The sequence below is a fragment of the Pelobates fuscus genome, chromosome 10, assembly GCF_036172605.1.
Source record: "Pelobates fuscus isolate aPelFus1 chromosome 10, aPelFus1.pri, whole genome shotgun sequence".
Classification (NCBI taxonomy): domain Eukaryota; kingdom Metazoa; phylum Chordata; class Amphibia; order Anura; family Pelobatidae; genus Pelobates; species Pelobates fuscus.
The window spans coordinates 8,646,694-8,672,459 of record NC_086326.1 but is presented as its reverse complement, the minus strand read 5'-3'; the positions used below and the strand labels follow the sequence as shown (position 1 = coordinate 8,672,459).

The 25,766-nt window shown below is 42.2% G+C and overlaps 1 protein-coding gene across 4 annotated transcripts in view; it reads right to left on the bottom strand.

The window, feature by feature from the left end:
- VTI1A (vesicle transport through interaction with t-SNAREs 1A) overlaps positions 1-25,766 on the bottom strand; it is a 313,337-nt gene that overhangs the window by 268,661 nt on the left and 18,910 nt on the right. For all 4 annotated transcript variants that reach the window (XM_063435024.1, XM_063435025.1, XM_063435026.1 and 1 more), the window contains exon 3: positions 20,109-20,219. In XM_063435024.1, the coding sequence (XP_063291094.1) occupies positions 20,109-20,219 (111 nt within the window). The remainder of the gene's footprint in view (positions 1-20,108; positions 20,220-25,766) is intronic.

Here is a 25,766-nt window from a genome sequence, read left to right as displayed (position 1 = left end):
ATACAGGACAGGAAGCGTGAAGAGGATTATATACAGGACAGGAAGCGTGAAGAGGATTATATACAGGACAGGAAATGTGAAGAGGATTATATACAGGACAGGAAGCGTGAAGAGGATTATATACAGGACAGGAAGCGTAAAGAGGATTATATACAGGACAGGAAGCGTAAAGAGGATTATATACAGGACAGGAAACGTGAAGAGGATTATATACAGGACAGGAAACGTGAAGAGGATTATATACAGGACAGGAAGAGTAAAGAGGATTATATACAGGACAGGAAACGTGAAGAGGATTATATACAGGACAGGAAGCGTAAAGAGGATTATATACAGGACAGGAAGCGTAAAGCGGATTATATACAGGACAGGAAGCGTGAAGAGGATTATATACAGGACAGGAAGCGTGAAGAGGATTATATACAGGACAGGAAGCGTAAAGAGGATTATATACAGGACAGGAAGCGTAAAGAGGATTATATACAGGACAGGAAGCGTAAAGAGGATTATATACAGGACAGGAAGCGTAAAGAGGATTATATACAGGACAGGAAGCGTGAAGAGGATTATATACAGGACAGGAAGAGTAAAGAGGATTATATACAGGACAGGAAGCGTAAAGAGGATTATATACAGGACAGGAAGCGTGAAGAGGATTATATACAGGACAGGAAGCGTAAAGAGGATTATATACAGGACAGGAAATGTGAAGAGGATTATATACAGGACAGGAAGAGTAAAGAGGATTATATACAGGACAGGAAACGTGAAGAGGATTATATACAGGACAGGAAGCGTGAAGAGGATTATATACAGGACAGGAAGCGTGAAGAGGATTATATACAGGACAGGAAATGTGAAGAGGATTATATACAGGACAGGAAGCGTAAAGAGGATTATATACAGGACAGGAAGCGTGAAGAGGATTATATACAGGACAGGAAGCGTGAAGAGGATTATATACAGGACAGGAAGCGTGAAGAGGATTATATACAGGACAGGAAGCGTAAAGAGGATTATATACAGGACAGGAAATGTGAAGAGGATTATATACAGGACAGGAAGAGTAAAGAGGATTATATACAGGACAGGAAACGTGAAGAGGATTATATACAGGACAGGAAGCGTGAAGAGGATTATATACAGGACAGGAAGCGTGAAGAGGATTATATACAGGACAGGAAATGTGAAGAGGATTATATACAGGACAGGAAGCGTAAAGAGGATTATATACAGGACAGGAAGCGTGAAGAGGATTATATACAGGACAGGAAGCGTGAAGAGGATTATATACAGGACAGGAAGCGTAAAGAGGATTATATACAGGACAGGAAACGTGAAGAGGATTATATACAGGACAGGAAGAGTAAAGAGGATTATATACAGGACAGGAAGCGTAAAGAGGATTATATACAGGACAGGAAGCGTGAAGAGGATTATATACAGGACAGGAAGCGTGAAGAGGATTATATACAGGACAGGAAGCGTAAAGAGGATTATATACAGGACAGGAAACGTGAAGAGGATTATATACAGGACAGGAAGAGTAAAGAGGATTATATACAGGACAGGAAGCGTGAAGAGGATTATATACAGGACAGGAAGCGTGAAGAGGATTATATACAGGACAGGAAGCGTAAAGAGGATTATATACAGGACAGGAAACGTGAAGAGGATTATATACAGGACAGGAAGAGTAAAGAGGATTATATACAGGACAGGAAGCGTAAAGAGGATTATATACAGGACAGGAAGCGTGAAGAGGATTATATACAGGACAGGAAGCGTGAAGAGGATTATATACAGGACAGGAAGCGTAAAGAGGATTATATACAGGACAGGAAACGTGAAGAGGATTATATACAGGACAGGAAGCGTAAAGAGGATTATATACAGGACAGGAAACGTGAAGAGGATTATATACAGGACAGGAAGCGTAAAGAGGATTATATACAGGACAGGAAGCGTAAAGAGGATTATATACAGGACAGGAAGCGTAAAGAGGATTATATACAGGACAGGAAGCGTGAAGAGGATTATATACAGGACAGGAAGCGTGAAGAGGATTATATACAGGACAGGAAGCGTAAAGAGGATTATATACAGGACAGGAAACGTGAAGAGGATTATATACAGGACAGGAAACGTGAAGAGGATTATATACAGGACAGGAAGAGTAAAGAGGATTATATACAGGACAGGAAACGTGAAGAGGATTATATACAGGACAGGAAGCGTAAAGAGGATTATATACAGGACAGGAAGCGTAAAGCGGATTATATACAGGACAGGAAGCGTAAAGAGGATTATATACAGGACAGGAAGCGTAAAGAGGATTATATACAGGACAGGAAGCGTAAAGAGGATTATATACAGGACAGGAAGAGTAAAGAGGATTATATACAGGACAGGAAGCGTGAAGAGGATTATATACAGGACAGGAAGAGTAAAGAGGATTATATACAGGACAGGAAGCGTGAAGAGGATTATATACAGGACAGGAAGAGTAAAGAGGATTATATACAGGACAGGAAGCGTAAAGAGGATTATATACAGGACAGGAAGCGTGAAGAGGATTATATACAGGACAGGAAGCACAAAGAGGATTATATACAGGACAGGAAGCGTAAAGAGGATTATATACAGGACAGGAAGCGTAAAGAGGAGATAATCCAGAACTTGAGGGAAACAAAGAAAATAAATGAAAAAATAAAGATCATAGAGAGTACAGGAGACGTGAAGAGGAGAAAGGAAGGAAGAGAAAATAAATTATGCCAGTGCAAAGAGGGGAAAGTACAGGACAGGAAGAGAAAATCATTTGAAAATACACAAGTGGCAAAAAAGTAAAAGAAAATCAAATACAGGACCTGAGGCAAAAAGAACTGAAAAAGAACAAAATAAAATACAGGACAAGGCGAGCAACGAGGAGAACACAGGGGGTAAATTCAGAGCACCACCCCATCTGATACACTTCGTGCACACACTGACACGGACACCCCATCCCACTTTAATAACCGTAACCTAATAAGACATGGGATAGCTCTATGTTAAAGCCCATATATACACATTTTTAGACATACTGAAATAACCGCCCATTGTATTAAGTAGCGGAATTATCTCCATATGTTTTACACGGAGCTGCGTTCATTTTATTAGTACTAGACAATATGTTCAGTGTTCCCAATCTCCTCCAATGTGTGAGCTGTTATTTTAATACAAGTATCATCAATCTTCCCAAAACCATTTGCCTCTAGTTGTTTAACCCCTCCCGGGGGGCTGCAGGGGTCAATCACAGGGGTCTGTACTCAATGGGCTTTTGCAATAAATTTAACAGTCGCTCCAGCGGCACGTCTGCTGGGATTTTATTCTAAAGGGGGTCTTGCTATGCAGATATATTCCACTTACATTTACATAGGAGGTGGGAATAATTGCTTTTAGACATTCAGACAAATATGATTTCTGCGGAGATTTCACAGTCAGACGATTAAGGTTGATTCCGACCTTTCAAAAGGTCCAGCAATTGAATACAGAGCATGATTTATTTTGAGAGGAATACCAATTTGTTTAAATTATGGTGGAATGATTCACCAGGGGATTAATGTACTCAAGTTTTTAAATCAGTAATAAGCAAACTGCAAGCTCCGCACACAGCATCAGCTTGTGTAAGAGATACAGAGATAGGATTTGCACACACATTATATATATATATATATATATATATATATATATATACACACACATACACACACACACAGTACAAACACCTTGAGACATAATAGCAGACATTAACGTACATATAAATAGAGTCCACAAAGCAGACTATGAAATTGTCAAATTGCTACATTTATACTTTTTATGAAGCCTCCACAGGCCATAAACGATAGCAGTTACTCTAAGGCTCTTCAAGAGAGACAGTGGTAACATGCCATTTGTATGGCGTACATGATTAGTAAGACCTTGTACAGTTCAGTAGGAAACTTTGTGACAGAGCATGAGGGGGGTCATCAAGCTGCAGCACTGCTGAATGATTGAGTCCAGTGACAGAGAAACTAAATGTATGTATTACTGGCATTTACAAAGCGACAACATGTTCCATAGAGACGTAAAATTGGGGAAAAGACCGTACAATAAACAAAAGGTAATGAGGGCACTACCCATGAGCAGGTATAAAGCCCCCGAAGATCTTTATACGGAGAACTTTGCTAGATTCCCGTGAGATTACAATCTAAACATACCCACCATGGGGGGGGGGAATAAGATATGCAGTTACCATGGAAACAAATTAAATGTCCCTGCTGATTGTTTCCACACAAAAAAAAAATATATATATATATATATATATATATATATTTAAAAAAAAAGTGGAAGAAGGTAAAAGAATGTGAGCGAGTTAGGTAAGGGTAGCAGTGCGGTAAGTTAATATAATGACCTGGTTGGAACACAGCGAGTACACTGCCGGCAATAGCCAGAATAGGTTACATGTCAGAGGACAACAGCCAGCGATACAGCAGTAAATGTGATGCGAATACAGTGTCTGCCGCTCTCCATGCAATGTGCTCAGAGCTGGAGGCAAGATGGAAATCAGCCAGGTCCTGGCTGCCAGCAAAAATTTTGTCACCTCCTTTGAACATCTGAAGTATGTTTACCCAATAGATTTCATTAAATTACACTTCCATTAGGAAGCATACAATGTTGATACTCATCTGAAAGATAAAAGGAATCGCTAAGAGGCATGTCAGCCTGTTCCCCAGATAACTGCTATTTCAGGGCCAATCAAGGAGAGAAGGCAGAACAATGCACAGCATCTCCCAGAGGGACCAGACAACGCACACGGCCTGCATCCCGGTCATTAGCTGGGCCAGGCCTGGTACCCGCTGGATGTACAGAGCAGAGTATCAGGACGCATCAGTCCAGCCAATTCTTTACATTTATCCTTTGCTGCAGGGACACGTCCGAAAATAAACATATGGAAATGTCGAGCAGATTCCTAAACTGTGATCTCTCCAAAAAGGGTTAAACACTAGAATTATACATTACTTTCTCAGATGTATATAGAGAATTTTTGTGGCCTAATCTCATAATTTCCCTTGTAAGAGAGGATGTTTGCACCAGCTCCAAAGTCCAATTTTTCTTGATTAAAAATATTCCTTACATGTAAAACATCAGAACCTTTTCTTTATATTTTTATTTTCTGATCCAATGGAGCAGTTGCACAAACTTTTTATTCAACTTAATTATTTTATTACGAAGGATGTAAAAAAAAAAAAGTTACAAATATTTTTAAAATGATAGATATATTTCAGGCAAAGTGCACTCACAGGACTCTGTTAGATGAACTTTCAATCTTTTATTGTGTAGTTTTGATACACCAAATTCATGTCCACGTTTCAATCATCTATGGGACTTTTTTCAAGAACATCAAAATTGCAGAGTCCTGTGAGTGCACTTTTTTTTTTATTACAGATTTTGTCTGAAGATAGCACCCAGGCAAACACAAGACCATTGTGTAATTACTGGACCCATGTGGAGATTATATCTAATCTATAATCTCCACGTGGGTCCAGCAGTGGAGTGCACTCACAGGACTCTGCAATTTTGATGGTCTTTAACCCCTTAAGGACACATGACATGTCACGATTCCCTTTTATTTCAGAAGTTTGGTCCTTAAGGGGTTAAAAAAAGTCCCATAGGAGGACTGAAACGTTGAAAAGATTATATGCGCCAAAATACCAGAGTATTGTATTTTGCCATCTTGTCTACTGGACTAATATGGCTAATCCAATCTAGACATACATATATAGATTATATAGCACTAATTGCCTGTATTTGTGGGAGAGGTTACCTGGTTTAAAATACCCATGTAATAGTATATTATTCTATTACACAGCATGTCTCAGGCCGCTGACATTGGAGAAGATCTAGGTCTCCGGACTCCGCCCCCTACGATGGGCACACCAGCCAGACCTACCTCCCCTACAGAGATTCAAGACCCTGCTGCCCTGGGTTCACTTTATTCTTGGACCATCCCTAAAATTTCAGCAGAGCTGCGTAGGCGAGGCATCCCTTTCTCAGCTATGGCCAGCTCAGCTCAGTACGGAGTTCCTGCACTAATGGAAACATAGCTGATAACATGCATTCCATTATCTCGTCCTTGGTGACTTCCATGCACTTGGTCAACCATAGACCTGAGAAATTGGAAATCCCTGCTGCAGGTGCCCCTTCTACCGCTATTGTCTCCCCTGAGTCGATTGCTCCCCACCCAGGCTCTCAGGGTAACGTTACTCTAACTAATCCCCCCCCACTGCCGCCTCCACTCATTATCACTCCTTCACACCTAGTGCTCACTGCTCTGCGTAAAGACATTCTGGACAGGAAAGATGTTAACCTTGTGTCTCTTCTTATCACTTCCCAAGACATAGTTGAGAACAAAGCATTTTGCTAAAGGTGACATTTCGGTCGTTCTCAAAGCCAGAGATCCGAGGTTAAACAAAAAAAAAAAAATACTTTCCATCCCAGAATTCGTATTGGCATTTGGTCTTTATAGGGACGTAATTTGCTCACAGTACTCTCACCGTAGAGAGGAAATGGATCTGTATCTACACAAATTGGTGGATTTGGGGCATAAATACGGTGGTCGTGCATTCTATGACCATCATAGATCTTTCTCTGCTAAAGCGGCAGCAGCACTGGCCCAGTTCAACCTTCGTTCGGACTGGAGCCAGTTAGATACCGAACTTTTCTGTCGCCACTTTGTAGGGCTCAAACCTCTGTCATGTGCCATTTGTGCTTTATTTTCTCAGTCCATCAATCTGTGTCCTAGTGAAGCCAACTCTCCTACCACTAGTCAGGCCTCATTTGGTAGCTCCAAACCCGAACAACGAGGTCTGAAAGATAAATTGGGCAGACCTATCGTGTTCTTCGGTAAGGCACAGATCTGCAATAACTTCAACGTTGGCAGTTGCAGCTTCAGCGCTTGCCGTCTGTTCCTTGTGCTTCCCAGCTCACGCTAGGTCCATGTGCCCCAAAAATGACACATGGAGATTAATATTAACAACCTGGCTTTTCACCTACAAAATAAAATGTAAAAAAATAATAAATAAATAAATCAGCCCTCACCTCATTTGGTGGACTTCCTGATCATCGGGATTGATCATGGTTTTTCACAACGGTATCATCACACTACCCGCAAGATCACTGGAATGTCACAACCTGCAATCAGCACTTCTCGAACTCAACGCCGAAGATCAGCTCTTACAGCAAGAAATCACCCAGGGTTTCATGCTAGGTCCATTTACCAATCCCCCAGTTTGCAAACCGGCGCATCAATCCGATTGGCACTGCTACTAGCAGAGTCACCATTAAAAAGAGATTGATTATTGAAATCTCCGCTTCCACATTCTTCTCTCATTCCCAGCATCAACTCTCTAATTCCTTCCCTCAAATTATCTCTCCATTACACTTCAGTAGATAATGACATTCTAGCCATACTGCGGATCAGTAGGTCAGCATGGTTTAGCAAGATGGACATAAAAAATGCGTTCAAACTACTTCCCATTATTTCATCACTATGGCATCTACGTGGAGTGAAATGGAGAAAAAATTACTACTTTGCGATCAGGTTGACCTTCGGGGCCAAAAGCTCTTTGAGGTCTTTGCGGACATCCTATGTTGACTCCTCCTCAGTATAGTCAAATGTCCGGTTGTGATCCACTACCTGGATGACTTCTTGAAAATTGAGGATGGGTTGTTGGTTCCGCAAAGCCTGAACAAGGCACGGCTTTGTTTTCCTGCCAGGGGTTCTACTTTCACATGACAAGACCGCTGGACCCACCACTTGCCTGGTATTCCTTGATATACAATTAAACACAGTCACCCTAGAGGTTAGCTTCCCTGCGGACAAACTTCTGAGAATCAAAAATGACGTGCATGAATTCATGAGGATCGAAGCTTGTTCATGGAAAGACTTACAATCTTTATTACATTTTTTTTTTCTTTTTCATGTATGAAGTTTGGTCACTGCGGCAGCGTCTTTCATGCAAAATGCAGGTCTTGGGTGTGCCCCCAATCCTTTCTCTGTTTGCAATCTTTATTAGGCATTCTTAACTTTGCCATGCGGATCATCCTTCAGGGGCAATCATTTTTTTTTCTAGGCTATTGTGCCTCCTACCTGGTGCCCCGGATAGCCACAGCAGGATTACTCTGGATCTAAATGTCAGAGCCAATTTAATCATGTGGCAACAGTTCTTAGACAATTGGAATGGCAGGTCCATGTTTGTTCCCCCATTGTCTGATTATTCACTGGTCATTTGGACCGATGCGGCTGCACACCCAGGCTTCGCTGCCATTTATGGTGACAGATGGTTGAGGGACGTTTGGTCTACGGAGGACATTAACTTACCATCATTTCAGGATACATCGTCTCTCTTTGAAATCTCTCCTATTGTGGCAGCCGCATTTACATGGGGGGCATTATGGCAAGGGCAGTCTGTCAAATGTTTCTCAGATAATGTGGCGGCTTGTGACAGTATCAACAAAGGCCGCTCCTCATCACTCATGATCATGAAGCTGATTAGATGGTTGACTGTAACAAAACAATTCTTCCTGGTGTGCGAGCACATTCCGGGTTGCCATAACTAAGTCGCTGACGCTTTATCCCGCTCTCAAGTGCAGGCTTTCTTCAACCTTCACCCAACAGACAGGCCTCTTCCTTGCAGTACTCCGGCATTCTCAGACCTGATTCTGGGCTAGGACACATAGTGGAGGAGAGCAGGTGGCGGGCTGCACTGTCCCATAACACGCAAAATTTACACGCAAAATTTATGGCACTGTTCACTACTGCATTTCCGATTCCGACTTCATACTCCGTTAATAGGATGGTGGCATTTGCTACCTTTTGTCACCTTTCCCTTAAACTTTCATACAATACCATAAAACTATACCTAGCAGGTATACAGCACAAATATCTTACTCTTTACCCAGACTACAAAAAAAAAAAAAAAAAAAAAAATCCTATAAAAAAATATACTTAAAGGACCACTATAGTGCCAGGAAAACATACTCGTTTTCCTGGCACTATAGTGCCCTGAGGGTGCCCCCACCCTCAGGGTCCCCCTCCCGCCTGGCTCTGGAAAGGGGAAAAGGGGTAAAACTTACCTTTTCTAGCGCTGGGCGGGGAGCTCTCTGCCTCAGATCCTCCTCCGTTCCGCCCCGTCGGCTGAATGCGCACGCGCGGCAAGAGCTGCGCGCGCATTCAGCCGGTCGCATAGGAAAGCAGTATCAATGCTTTCCTATGGACGCTTGCGTGCTCTCACTGTGATTTTCACAGTGAGAATCACGCAAGCGCCTCTAGCGGCTGTCAATGAGACAGCCGCTAGAGGCTTTGTGGGAAGGCTTAACCCATTTATAAACATAGCAGTTTCTCTGAAACTGCTATGTTTATAACAAAAATGGGTTAACCCCAGCTGGACTTGGCACCCAGACCACTTCATTAAGCTGAAGTGGTCTGGGTGCCTAGAGTGGTCCTTTAGGGGTATTCAGCAGGTAGGCCTCATTCACACACCTGCTTGGACAACCTGGTGTAATGTGAAGGAGTCAGAGGAGCCCATACTACTTAATGTGCGCCCGCCACCAGTTCAGTTGTACTTGCAGAGATATTTCAATGGGACTTGTGGTGGCTATACAGAGTTGGACAAGACATGGTGGCCAACCGGCTGGTATATATCCTTACTGTTAGTGGCTGGATACACATTATTTGGTTCACAGACCCAATGGGCATATTTCAAATGGCCCCAATGGCCTGTGTGGGCCAAACGGCCAGGTTTAAAGGGGAACGGTCACTTGTCTCCTATTTTTTAACAGAAATGTATTTGTAAGTTGTGAAAATGAAATTAAGGTGAAAACCCACAATGTTGCATTCCCCTCTAACCTGGCACTGTGCCCATCAATATTGGCTCCCTGTCGATCACGGTTATAATCTCTGCATCCAGCAGTTGGCATAGAGAACTCGGACCATGCCAGGACTGAACTAGATAGTGAAGCCATTTGCTAAATAGAAATGTCAAATAAAATGGAGCATCACTTTGAACAAAGATTAATATAAGAAGACTGAAATATAGAAGATAAAAATCTCAGGTGATATTTTGTTTATATGTTATTAGGGTACAAGACCCTGGTAGAACTTGTACTATTCACACTGATCAGTTCTCATTTGAGTCATTTGCCTCAAAGAGGAGTTATTTTCTTATCCAAGTATTGGTATGAAAGTTACCTGAAATATTTCCTGCCCAGAGCCGAAGCTTGGTATGAATGTTACCTGGAATATTTCCTGCCCAGAGGCCCAGGGCCCACACTTGGTATGAAGGTTACTTGGAATATTTCCTGCCCAGAGCCCACACTTGGTATGAAGGTTACCTGGAATATTTCCTGCCCAGAGTCCGCACTTGGTATGAAGGTTACTTGGAATATTTCCTGCCCAGAGTCCGCACTTGGTATGAAGGTTACCTGGAATATTTCCTGCCCAGAGTCCGCACTTGGTATGAAGGTTACCTGGAATATTTCCTGCCCAGAGTCCGCACTTGGTATGAAGGTTACTTGGAATATTTCCTGCCCAGAGTCCGCACTTGGTATGAAGGTTACCTGGAATATTTCCTGCCCAGAGTCCGCACTTGGTATGAAGGTTACCTGGAATATTTCCTGCCCAGAGTCCGCACTTGGTATGAAGGTTACCTGGAATATTTCCTGCCCAGAGTCCGCACTTGGTATGAAGGTTACCTGGAATATTTCCTGCCCAGAGTCCGCACTTGGTATGAAGGTTACCTGGAATATTTCCTGCCCAGAGTCCGCACTTGGTATGAAGGTTACCTGGAATATTTCCTGCCCAGACTCCGCACTCGGTATGAAGGTTACCTGGAATATTTCCTGCCCAGAGACACCAGGGCTCACTGTTGATATGAAGGTTACCTGAAATATTTACTGCCCCCAAAAACTCCAGTTTGCTTAGTTGACCAGTTGTAAGTATCCTTAGCCGGTGATGGCTATTTAACATGCAATGTGTCACAAGACTTCTCTTCCTCAGCTAGAACCTCCCATCCTGCTCCTAAATGAGTTCTGCTGCAGCACGTATAAAAAAATAAAGCATATAAAACGTGTTTACCTGGAATACTTGACCAAAAAAATTTTTTAAATTGTCACTTCTTAGCTTAAAAATAACCGGCTGCTCCACAGATGGAAATGCTGGTTGGCTCCTTGCTCCCCTTCCCGCGTCTCCCCCCCCGCCTCCCTTTCCCCCCGTCCTCTCGGGCTCCCCCTGCCTGCCCGGGCGCCTGGTCCATCCCCCTTCTCTGCTATTCCTCCTCTCTTTACTCTACCTCTCACTCACCTTCTTACTATGGTCCTCGACCTAGACGAGGGCCTACTTGATACTTTTTACATATAAAGCACACACAGGCATCGATAGCTCACTGAAGCGTACTATTAGCTCAAACACCCACGTAATCACACGCTAGACGGGTAGGCGACAGGGAGTGGAAGGGTGCATAGTCATGCCAAAGCGAAACTCAGCTGCATCGGGTACAAAAAGCAGGAGTCAACCACAGACTCCACATTACAGATGACACCTTGCAGTCGGAACAAGTAAGAAGGGCCACCACCTCTATCTAACATAGCCTGCGACTCCACTGCGTCACAGAGATAATTTATAACCCAAATAAACCCTAAAACCCTTCAATAGCGATACGATAGGCACCACCAGATGCCCACAGAAACCCACCTTCCCACCCTGGCCACCCGTAACCAAGTCATTACGCAATACCATTAAAAGATTGACAGCACAAACGTGATGTCCAAGCCCCTAACGAAGAGTCTTGTGCTCTAGGCACTTATTGTATTATCCAATGTCTACCAAGCTTATCAACTGTATGCCTATACTGTAATATGATATGTTACGCTTGACCACGGTTTATGCTTAAACCGGAACACCCTGCCTTGTCATATATTACTTTGTCAAATAAAATAAAGATTATAAAAAATAAAAAATAAAAAAAAAATTAACCGGCTGCTGGTAAATGTGTCCAGGAAAGAAAGTGAAATGCAGCTTTGCATTTCTAGACTGACATCTCCATTTGGCTTGTCGGGTTTTATGAATGTCTGTCCAAATCTATATTGAACATTGTCACCTACACATTGGTTTGAATGGGGGCTGTCACCCGATGTCAACGCCTTTCATCAGCTCTAAATACAACATGTTTCATTTATGAGCTCGCCCTAATAGAGAAAGCCAGCAATCAGGTGTCACGGCGTTAACTGATATCCTAAACGCAGACGCACACAATGTCACGGAAAGATTTTGCCAAGCGAATCAAGCTGTCCATTTTGCTTTCTGTCTGTCAGACACATTTATATATATTGGTTTGCCGATCAATGACACTTATGAGAGGTGCAGAACACGTGCAGATATTTCCCTTCATTTTTAGACGCTAGGCAGACTGAATATTAAAACCTGCATCTTTATATGTTAGTGGCAGCTAAGGCGCAGATTGTAGCCCACTCATTAGACAAACCACCTGCCGAAGGGTCTCTAGTAGCCAAGTGTCCATGATTAACAGCCACACGGTGGGCTCCCACTAATTACATCCAGCGTTTGATCTGTGCTGAAAAACGGTTCATTTAGACCCAGAGACAGCAAAGAAGGCGATAATTCATTCTGAAATCCCCAAACTATCACCCTGAAGATCTCATTAATTTAACCCAATATAAAATGGAAGCTGAGCCCAATAAATACCTTGCAAAACAAGACAAACTCTGCGGATCAATCCAGCTGAACACCACAGCTCTAATTACAAAAAAACGGGCAACTCAGCATGGGATACATTGCCCAGCGTGACAGCTTGGCTCAGGGGGTACAAGCCCAGAAACTCCAAATGATAAGGCACTTGACCTTCGGCATTCTAGATGTTGTGGACTACCTTACCCATAATACCCTTACAGCCATAATGTTGACCAAGCACTAGTACACAAAATCTGTTGTTCTGAAGGTTTCCTACCCCTGGCCTAAATAACGCATGGGCATTGCAGTCAGAGAACTGGGAATAATCTGAAAACCCAGCTCAGCTGGTGAGTGATCCAACTAGGAAACATCACAGAGCACGCACTGCTCCACCTTAGCCTAAATTTGGCAGAGCATGTTTTTGTATTTTGTAGGGGAGCTTGGACAAATTTAAAGAGCAGAAAAGGACAAAGCAGGGGTCACCGCTTAAAAGAAGTATATCCAGCCAACGAGGATTAGAACTCTGCAATCGCCCAGGAGATGAATAAATTACTGAATACACACATTTTAAACTCATCAAGCCATCAAACAATCTGTATTTAGTGAATTGCCCTCACGGCATCATAAGGTCACCGAAAAGGAACATTATGGCCCAGTCAGACTCACTGTACTTATTCAGTCTAACACACATATCAAGCATTCTCTAAATCCTTTCCCGAGCTCACCTTTTCCCAATTCCACTGGAAGGCTTATCCAGGTATCTACTACCCTTTCTATATAACTGTTACTGCTCCCACTGGAAGCCTATTCCAGGTATCTATTTCCCTTTCTATATAACTGTGACTGCTCCCACTGGAAGGATATTCTGGGTATCTACTACCCTTTCTATATCACCGTTACTGCTCCCACTGGAAGGCTATTCCAGGTATCTACTACCCTTTCTATATCACTGTTACTGCTGCCACTGGAAGGCTATTCCAGGTATCTACTACCCTTTCTATATAACTGTTACTGCTGCCACTGGAAGGTTATTCCAGGTATCTACTACCCTTTCTATATAACTGGAAGGCTATTCCAGGTATCTACTACCATTTCTATATCACTGTTAGCCTTTACTGCTCCCACTGGAAGGCTATTCTAGGTATCTACTACCCTTTCTATATATCACTGTTATTGCTTCCACTGGAAGGCTATTCCGGGTACCTGCTACACTCTCTGCTTCCTGTATTATTACTAAGGCCATTCATACACAACATCTATCTCTACGTGCTATGAAACAGTACCGACTTACTGTAAGAATTCCCAGTTTGACCATAAGCACTGCGCTGTCCCATTCCTTACCTGTGTGTAAGCTGTGAATGAATATGGACTATATCGCTGCACTAGAAAACAAATTCAAATCTGCAATGTCTAAATCAGGTATCAGGTGATATGGCAACTAAAATGATTGCAAGCTCTGCTGCCAATTCACCCTTTACAATTATTATGATTATTTATTGTTTCTGGAAAGGTGAAATTAAACAGAATGTCACAAACTGATCTGAAACACTAAGACCATATTAATACGCATACCATCACTCTCCGACAATAAGTCGCATCTCACACTCAGCGCAAACTGCTGCCATGTTATCTGACGCTGCACCAGTATTCTCTACACCTCACAGAGCATTGCGCATTAGGACGCCTGCTCTCCCACTCTGGAACTTAGCGTGTTAAAAAGCAAACCAATTAAGAAACTAACTTTTAAAGTCCCTAATACCAATCTGCCATTAATTTTTAAATCTCCGCGGACCTGACTTAAAATAAAACCTGACATCAAAGGGAGAGAAAATAAACAGCCGGGAACACAATTTGACTAAATGGATTTATTCTGGTTTATTCCTCTATATAGGGTCCACTGGATCTCTTTAATAGGCTGACAGTTGCACTGGGATAGCTGATAAAACATTCAACGCCATGTCTGCAGCCAATCTAGGAATGCAAATCCCAGCAGGAATCTATAATTCATCAGACAGTAATATTTAGTCTTAGCCAAATAATATCAGTGCCATCTAAACAACACGACCACACTGCCACCTACAGGAAGTGCATGAGTACTACCTCTAGAGTCATTTAAGGAAAGAAGATGTGATTTAGACACATTCAACTCTTGAAACTCCTGTACCCTAAACAAGGTGCCAAATAATATTCAAATAGTTCCATGTAATACGGACCGGCTCTGTGCAAGCGAAGAGTGATAGAATATGGACCGGTCTATATACCTCGCAATGTATAACAACCTCATTAAATACATATCTCCGCTATGGCTGAACACAGACCCCAAAGCATGTTCAGAACTGATCGATGACACCCTGGCTTATTTGGACAGAGAGATTTCATCCAAATAACAGACACAGTAAGTTATAGGGCAATCTACGAGGCACAGCAAGTTATAGGGCAATCTACGAGGCACAGCAAGTTATAGGGCAATCTACGAGGCACAGCAAGTTATAGGGCAATCTACGAGGCACAGCAAGTTATAGGGCAATCTACGAGGCACAGCAAGTTATAGGGCAATATACGAGGCACAGTAAGTTATAGGGCAATATACGAGGCACAGTAAGTTATAGGGCAATATACGAGGCACAGTAAGTTATAGGGCAATCTACGAGGCACAGTAAGTTATAGGGCAATCTACGAGGCACAGTAAGTTATAGGGCAATCTACGAGGCACAGCAAGTTATAGGGCAATCTACGAGGCACAGCAAGTTATAGGGCAATCTACGAGGCACAGCAAGTTATAGGGCAATCTACGAGGCACAGCAAGTTATAGGGCAATCTACGAGGCACAGCAAGTTATAGGGCAATCTACGAGGCACAGCAAGTTATAGGGCAATCTACGAGGCACAGCAAGTTATAGGGCAATCTACGAGGCACAGCAAGTTATAGGGCAATCTACGAGGCACAGCAAGTTATAGGGCAATCTATGAGGCACAGCAAGTTATAGGGCAATCTACGAGGCACAGCAAGTTATAGGGCAATCTACGAGGCACAGCAAGTTATAGGGCAATCTACGAGGCACAGTAAGTTATAGGGCAATCTACGAGGCACAGTAAGTTATAGGGCAATCTACGAGGCACAGTAAGTTATAGGGCAATCTACGAGGCACAGTAAGTTATAGGGCAATCTACGAGGCACAGTAAGTTATAGGGCAATCTACGAGGCACATTAAGTTATAGGGCAATCTACGAGGCACAGTAAGTTATAGGGCAATCTACGAGGCACAGTAAGTTATAGGGCAATCTACGAGGCACAGTAAGTTATAGGGCAATCTACGAGGCACAGTAAGTTATAGGGCAATCTACGAGGCACAGCAAGTTATAGGGCAATCTACGAGGCACAGCAAGTTATAGGGCAATCTACGAGGCACAGCAAGTTATAGGGCAATCTACGAGGCACAGCAAGTTATAGGGCAATCTACGAGGCACAGCAAGTTATAGGGCAATCTACGAGGCACAGCAAGTTATAGGGCAATCTACGAGGCACAGCAAGTTATAGGGCAATCTATGAGGCACAGCAAGTTATAGGGCAATCTACGAGGCACAGCAAGTTATAGGGCAATCTACGAGGCACAGCAAGTTATAGGGCAATCTACGAGGCACAGCAAGTTATAGGGCAATCTACGAGGCACAGCAAGTTATAGGGCAATCTACGAGGCACAGCAAGTTATAGGGCAATCTACGAGGCACAGCAAGTTATAGGGCAATCTACGAGGCACAGTAAGTTATAGGGCAATCTACGAGGCACAGTAAGTTATAGGGCAATCTACGAGGCACAGTAAGTTATAGGGCAATCTACGAGGCACAGTAAGTTATAGGGCAATCTACGAGGCACAGTAAGTTATAGGGCAATCTACGAGGCACAGTAAGTTATAGGGCAATCTACGAGGCACAGCAAGTTATAGGGCAATCTACGAGGCAGAGTAAGTTATAGGGCAATCTACGAGGCACAGTAAGTTATAGGGCAATCTACGAGGCACAGTAAGTTATAGGGCAATCTACGAGGCACAGTAAGTTATAGGGCAATCTACGAGGCACAGTAAGTTATAGGGCAATCTACGAGGCACAGTAAGTTATAGGGCAATCTACGAGACACAGTAAGTTATAGGGCAATCTACGAGGCACAGTAAGTTATAGGGCAATATACGAGGCACAGCAAGTTATAGGGCAATCTACGAGGCACAGTAAGTTATAGGGCAATCTACGAGGCACAGTAAGTTATAGGGCAATCTACGAGGCACAGTAAGTTATAGGGCAATCTACGAGGCACAGTAAGTTATAGGGCAATCTACGAGGCACAGTAAGTTATAGGGCAATCTACGAGGCACAGTAAGTTATAGGGCAATCTACGAGGCACAGTAAGTTATAGGGCAGTCTACGAGGCACAGTAAGTTATAGGGCAATCTACGAGGCACAGTAAGTTATAGGGCAATATACGAGGCACAGTAAGTTATAGGGCAATATACGAGGCACAGTAAGTTATAGGGCAATATACGAGGCACAGTAAGTTATAGGGCAATCTACGAGGCACAGTAAGTTATAGGGCAATCTACGAGGCACAGTAAGTTATAGGGCAATATACAAGGCACAGTAAGTTATAGGGCAATATACGAGGCACAGTAAGTTATAGGGCAATATACGAGGCACAGTAAGTTATAGGGCAATATACGAGGCACAGCAAGTTATAGGGCAATATACGAGGCACAGTAAGTTATAGGGCAATATACGAGGCACAGTAAGTTATAGGGCAATATACGAGGCACAGTAAGTTATAGGGCAATATACGAGGCACAGTAAGTTATAGGGCAATATACGAGGCACAGTAAGTTATAGGGCAATATACGAGGCAGAGTAAGCCACAGACTCAGGCTTGCTTTCTCAGCTTCAAAGTGTTTTCTGAAAGACAAACGTATTTAGATTTTACCAAATACATATTCCAGTAGAGGAGTATATTCAACCGCATACTTTTCAGCATTAGAGGTATGGCACCAGGATAGGGAGAGGATAGGTGACGAGGATGGGGCAGGAGACAGGGAGAGGATAGGTGACGAGGATGGGGCAGGAGACAGGGAGAAGATAGGCGACGAGGATGGGGCAGGAGACAGGGAGAAGATAGGCGACGAGGATGGGGCAGGAGACAGGGAGAGGATAGGTGACGAGGATGGGGCAGGAGACAGGGAGAGGATAGGTGACGAGGATGGGGCAGGAGACAGGGAGAGGATAGGTGACGAGGATGGGGCAGGAGACAGGGAGAGGATAGGTGACGAGGATGGGGCAGGAGACAGGGAGAGGATAGGTGACGAGGATGGGGTAGGAGACAGGGAGAGGATAGGTGATGAGGAGAGGGCAGGAGACAGGGAAAGGATAGGTGACAAGGATGGGGCAAGAGACAGGGAGGGGGCAGGAGACAGGGAAAGGATAGGTGACAAGGATGGGGCAAGAGACAGGGAGGGGGCAGGAGACAGGGAAAGGATAGGTGACAAGGATAGGGCAAGAGACAGGGAGGGGGCAGGAGACAGTGAGAGGATAGGTGACGAGCATGGGGCGGGAGACAGGGAGAGGATAGGTGATGAGGATGGGGCGGGAGACATGGAGAGGATAGGTGACAGGGAGGGAGTAAGAGGCAGGGAGGGGGTAAGAGACGAGGAGGAGAGGGCAGGAGACGAGGAGGAGAGGGGCAGGAGAGGGCAGGAGACGAGGAGACCGTGAGAGGTAGGACCCAGGACAGTGAGGGGAGGTGTACCATAGATAATATAGCTCAGGGCAGCCCACATACAGTTTGATTCTGCATGGACATAAACCCCCTGAACCTATTTGGAGTGTTTAATGACAAGCTTGTGCTGAGCTAATTCTCTGCAGCCACCAGCAGGAGGACACCAAGGAACCCTGAGGCCGATATCAAGACAGTCCAAGCAACACCAGGACAGGGAGATATCGGATAGCTTCAGAATTTTTAAACCTTCAAAAAAAATGAATAGAATGATGGATTAAAACTTTATCTCCCAGCATGCCACAGCATAGAGTACTGGAAATACAGTGTGTGATTTGCCATAATTAATAAAAATCTTTTATACAATTTCTCTTTAAAAAGAAACAGTGTCTAAAGTGATTCAAAGTGATGGACGTGGTGTAGAAGCGGAGTAGATACAATTAGTGATTAAAAAGCCAGTTTTAGATTTCACACCCTTTGATCTAATTAGGAAACAGAGGAATTGATGGAAAATTACACAACTGTCATACCGAACAATTACCCACAAAGTGGCACGCAGAATGCGACAATTCTACAGAGAAAGGGATTGTCAGCAATCTGTATCCCTAGAATTTGGGTCTGGTTAGTACAAGTTACATTTCAGATAAAGGGGCACTGTAGGCACCTATATGAAATGGTCTGGATGACGGGCCACTGGTGTTTAGCTCCTGCAATGGAAATCAATGCTGTTTTAAAGGGACAGCAGTGTTTTATGGAACTATTTAGCAATTTTGAAAAAAAGACAATGCCCACATTCAGACTTTATTGGAAAGGAATGGCCATTCCATGCTCGTGAGAGAATTCCTACACCAATATACACCCATATAGAACGCCTACACACCGACCCTGCACACCCCTGCTCACTGATCCTTTGGAGACATATACTAGGAACTGAACTCTAGATATGAAGGGAGACTCCAAGATCCTAAAACACTTTAGCTTGCTTAAATGCTTTAAGGTGTGAAGAGGGTGTCCTCTTTTTTTCCCATTTTGCAAAAAGTGCAAATTTCATTAGAAATTGACAATTTGTTAAATTAACTGTTACACCACCCGGCTTTCAAGCAGACAATCAGCCCTGTTACTTCCTGGTTTGGTTAGCTCAGCTGAGATAACTCAAGAGGCAGCAACCGCCCAGAGCACCACCCTTGCAGAGACTTCTCAGTGATCTGCATTGGGAAGTCTGTGATTGGACAGACACAGAAAGTCTGGGCTGGGTTAAAAAGGGAGGGCTTGCTAAGGCAGCAGACAAGAGATCTTTTGCGATCTGTTTTTATATGTACTCTCCATGAAAATATGCATAACTAAATGCATGAATGTTTTTCATTGTAGTTATATCTACTAAAGAGTGAGTTTTATTTATTTTGTATTTGGTCAGTGGAGTGCCCCTTTAAGCTGCCAGGTAACGAATCTGTTTCTGTTTGTACTAGTTTGCCTGATTATATCTTGAACCCCCCCCCCCCCCATCTACATCTAATTGTGTTCAGCTTTGAACACTTGTAGTAAATCCCACTTGGACAAGAAGGAACAGGAAGAAGTGTTTTAAGATAAAGGAACTCACAAAGTCGGTTTCCAGTTTGGTCATTTCCTGCTTGTAACTTCTCATGCGGTTACTGTACATGCCGCGGCTCTGGGCTGGGATCTCACGCATCTCAAGATCCATCTGTTCCAGCTGTGAAGGAAAAAAATTGGTCAAAGCGTCTCAAAGCATGGACTCTCCATACAATACAGTGATTATAGAGAACTATGATGTCACAACATGGACACGCCATAACATACAGTGATTATAGAGAACTATGATGTCACAACATGGACACGCCATAACATACAGTGATTATAGAGAACTACAATGTCACAACATGGACACGCCATAACATACAGTGATTATAGAGAACTACGATGTCACAACATTCAGTGATTATAGAGAACTACGATGTCACAACATGGACTCTCCATAACATACAGTGATTATAGAGAACTATGATGTCACAACATGGACTCGCCATAACATACAGTGATTATAGAGAACTACGATGTCACAACATGGACTCTCCATAACATACAGTGATTATAGAGAACTATGATGTCACAACATGGACTCGCCATAACATACAGTGATTATAGAGAACTATGATGTCACAACATACAGTGATTATAGAGAACTACGATGTCACAACATGGACACGCCATAACATACAGTGATTATAGAGAACTACGATGTCACAACATACAGTGATTATAGAGAACTACGATGTCACAAGATGGAATCTCCATAATGTACAGTGATTATAGAGACCTGTGTCACAAAATGGACTCTCCATAACATACAGTGATTTTAGAGACCTGTGTCAGAACATAGAATCTCCATAATGTACAGTGATTATAGAGAACATGTCACAATATTGAATCTACATAGTTATGTAGAATCACTGCACACTATGATGACATAATGTGAAATCTACATAACATACAGTGATTATAGAGAACTATGATGTCACAACATACAGTGATTATAGAGAACTATGATGTCACAACATGGACTCGCCATAACATACAGTGATTATAGAGAACTATGATGTCACAACATACAGTGATTATAGAGAACTATGATGTCACAACATGGACACGCCATAACATACAGTGATTATAGAGAACTATGATGTCACAACATACAGTGATTATAGAGAACTACGATGTCACAACATGGACTCGCCATAACATACAGTGATTATAGAGAACTATGATGTCACAACATGGACTCGCCATAACATACAGTGATTATAGAGAACTATGATGTCACAACATACAGTGATTATAGAGAACTATGATGTCACAACATGGACTCGCCATAACATACAGTGATTATAGAGAATTACGATGTCACAACATGGACTCGCCATAACATACAGTGATTATAGAGAACTACGATGTCACAACATGGACTCGCCATAACATACAGTGATTATAGAGAACTATGATGTCACAACATGGACTCTCCATAACATACAGTGATTACAGAGAATTACGATGTCACAACATGGACACGCCATAACATACAGTGATTATAGAGAACTATGATGTCACAACATACAGTGATTATAGAGAACTACGATGTCACAAGATGGAATCTCCATAATGTACAGTGATTATAGAGACCTGTGTCACAAAATGGACTCTCCATAACATACAGTGATTTTAGAGACCTGTGTCACAACATGGAATCTCCATAATGTACAGTGATTATAGAGAACATGTCACAATATTGAATCTACATAGTTATGTAGAATCACTGCACACTATGATGACATAATGTGAAATCTCCATAACATACAGTGATTATAGAGAACTACGATGTCACAACATGGACTCTCCATAACATACAGTGATTATAGAGAACTATGATGTCACAACATGGACTCTCCATAACATACAGTGATTATAGAGAACTATGATGTCACAACATACAGTGATTATAGAGAACTACGATGTCACAACATACAGTGATTATAGAGAACTATGATGTCACAACATGGACTCGCCATAACATACAGTGATTATAGAGAACTATGATGTCACAACATGGACTCGCCATAACATACAGTGATTATAGAGAACTATGATGTCACAACATGGACTCGCCATAACATACAGTGATTATAGAGAACTATGATGTCACAACATGGACTCGCCATAACATACAGTGATTATAGAGAACTACGATGTCACAACATGGACTCGCCATAACATACAGTGATTATAGAGAATTACGATGTCACAACATGGACTCGCCATAACATACAGTGATTATAGAGAACTATGATGTCACAACATACAGTGATTATAGAGAACTACGATGTCACAACATGGACACGCCATAACATACAGTGATTATAGAGAACTATGATGTCACAACATACAGTGATTATAGAGAACTACGATGTCACAAGATGGAATCTCCATAATGTACAGTGATTATAGAGACCTGTGTCACAAAATGGACTCTCCATAACATACAGTAATTTTAGAGACCTGTGTCACAACATGGAATCTCCATAATGTACAGTGATTATAGAGAACATGTCACAATATTGAATCTACATAGTTATGTAGAATCACTGCACACTATGATGACATAATGTGAAATCTACATAACATACAGTGATTATAGAGAACTATGATGTCACAACATGGACTCGCCATAACATACAGTGATTATAGAGAATTACGATGTCACAACATGGACTCGCCATAACATACAGTGATTACAGAGAATTACGATGTCACAACATGGACACGCCATAACATACAGTGATTATAGAGAACTATGATGTCACAACATGGACTCGCCATAACATACAGTGATTATAGAGAACTATGATGTCACAACATGGACTCGCCATAACATACAGTGATTATAGAGAATTACGATGTCACAACATGGACTCGCCATAACATACAGTGATTATAGAGAACTATGATGTCACAACATGGACTCGCCATAACATACAGTGATTATAGAGAACTACGATGTCACAACATACAGTGATTATAGAGAACTACGATGTCACAAGATGGAATCTCCATAATGGACAGTGATTATAGAGACCTGTGTCACAAAATGGACTCTCCATAACATACAGTAATTTTAGAGACCTGTGTCACAACATGGAATCTCCATAATGTACAGTGATTATAGAGAACATGTCACAATATTGAATCTACATAGTTATGTAGAATCACTGCACACTATGATGACATAATGTGAAATCTCCATAACATACAGTGATTATAGAGAACTATGATGTCACAACATGGACTCGCCATAACATACAGTGATTATAGAGAACTATGATGTCACAACATACAGTGATTATAGAGAACTACGATGTCACAACATGGACACGCCATAACATACAGTGATTATAGAGAACTATGATGTCACAACATGGACTCTCCATAACATACAGTGATTACAGAGAATTACGATGTCACAACATGGACTCGCCATAACATACAGTGATTATAGAGAACTATGATGTCACAACATACAGTGATTATAGAGAACTATGATGTCACAACATGGACACGCCATAACATACAGTGATTATAGAGAACTATGATGTCACAACATGGACTCGCCATAACATACAGTGATTATAGAGAACTACGATGTCACAAGAGGAATCTCCATAATGTACAGTGATTTTAGAGACCTGTGTCACAACATGGAATCTCCATAATGTACAGTGATTATAGAGAACATGGCACAATATTGAATCTACATAGTTATGTAGAATCACTGCACACTATGATGACATAATGTGAAATCTACATAACATACAGTGATTATAGAGAACTATGATGTCACAACATGGACACGCCATAACATACAGTGATTATAGAGAACTATGATGTCACAACATGGACTCGCCATAACATACAGTGATTATAGAGAACTATGATGTCACAACATGGACTCGCCATAACATACAGTGATTATAGAGAACTACGATGTCACAACATACAGTGATTATAGAGAACTACGATGTCACAACATACAGTGATTATAGAGAACTACGATGTCACAACATGGACTCGCCATAACATACAGTGATTATAGAGAACTATGATGTCACAACATACAGTGATTATAGAGAACTATGATGTCACAACATACAGTGATTATAGAGAACTACGATGTCACAACATACAGTGATTATAGAGAACTATGATGTCACAACATGGACTCGCCATAACATACAGTGATTATAGAGAACTATGATGTCACAACATGGACTCGCCATAACATACAGTGATTATAGAGAACTATGATGTCACAACATGGACTCGCCATAACATACAGTGATTATAGAGAACTATGATGTCACAACATGGACTCGCCATAACATACAGTGATTATAGAGAACTATGATGTCACAACATGGAATCTCCATAACGTTCAAGGAATACAGATAACTATGATGTCAAAGCATGGAATTCCATAATGTACAGTGAATATAGAGAAGATGTCGCAATATAGACTATCCATAATGCAGGTTTAACAATTTCGGTTGGAATCTAGGAGCCAGCTAAGGGAGTCAAGTTTGTCAACGTCAAAAATTAAATTCTTAAAGGGACACTATAGTCACCAGAATCACTACTTAATATAGCTGTTCTGGTGTCTATAGCCTGTCCCTGCACTCTTTTCAATGTTAACACTGCCTTTTTAGACTATGAGGTCTCCATAACATACAGTGATTACAGAGTATTGTACTGCACTGACAGTCCAACATTAGCGAGCACTGGGAGTGGGGGTTCACCCAGTAACCTGTCCCTATCATTGCTGCATTAACTTGGTTAGACTAATACAGGTGATCACTCTCATATTAACAGAGCTGCAGCAGTAGGACTAGGATCTCAGCACCAGAGTTACATTATTTAAGGGACACTCCAGGTTCCCACATACATTTGGAGAACTGTGTAAGTTAGGTTACAGTTATACTGGGTGGGTTTATATTATTAAAGGAACACTCCAGGCTCCCACACACGTTAGATGCACTGTGTAGGTTAGGTTACAGTTAGTTATACTGGGTGGGTTTATATTATTAAAGGGACACTCCAGGCTCCCACACACGTTAGATGCACTGTGTAGGTTAGATTACAGTTAGTTATACTGGGTGGGTTTATATTATCAAAGGGACACTCCAGGCTCCCACACACGTTAGATGCACTGTGTAGGTTAGGTTACAGTTATACTGGGTGGGTTTATATTATTAAAGGAACACTCCAGGCTCCCACACACGTTAGATGCACTGTGTAGGTTAGGTTACAGTTAGTTATACTGGGTGGGTTTATATTATTAAAGGGACACTCCAGGCTCCCACACACGTTAGATGCACTGTGTAGGTTAGATTACAGTTAGTTATACTGGGTGGGTTTATATTATCAAAGGGACACTCCAGGCTCCCACACACGTTAGATGCACTGTGTAGGTTAGGTTACAGTTATACTGGGTGGGTTTATATTATTAAAGGGACACTCCGGGCTCCCACACACATTAGATGCACTGTGTAGGTTAGATTACAGTTAGTTATACTGGGTGGGTTTATATTATCAAAGGGACACTCCAGGCTCCCACACACGTTAGATGCACTGTGTAGGTTAGGTTACAGTTGGTTATACTGGGTGGGTTTATATTATCAAAGGGACACTCCAGGCT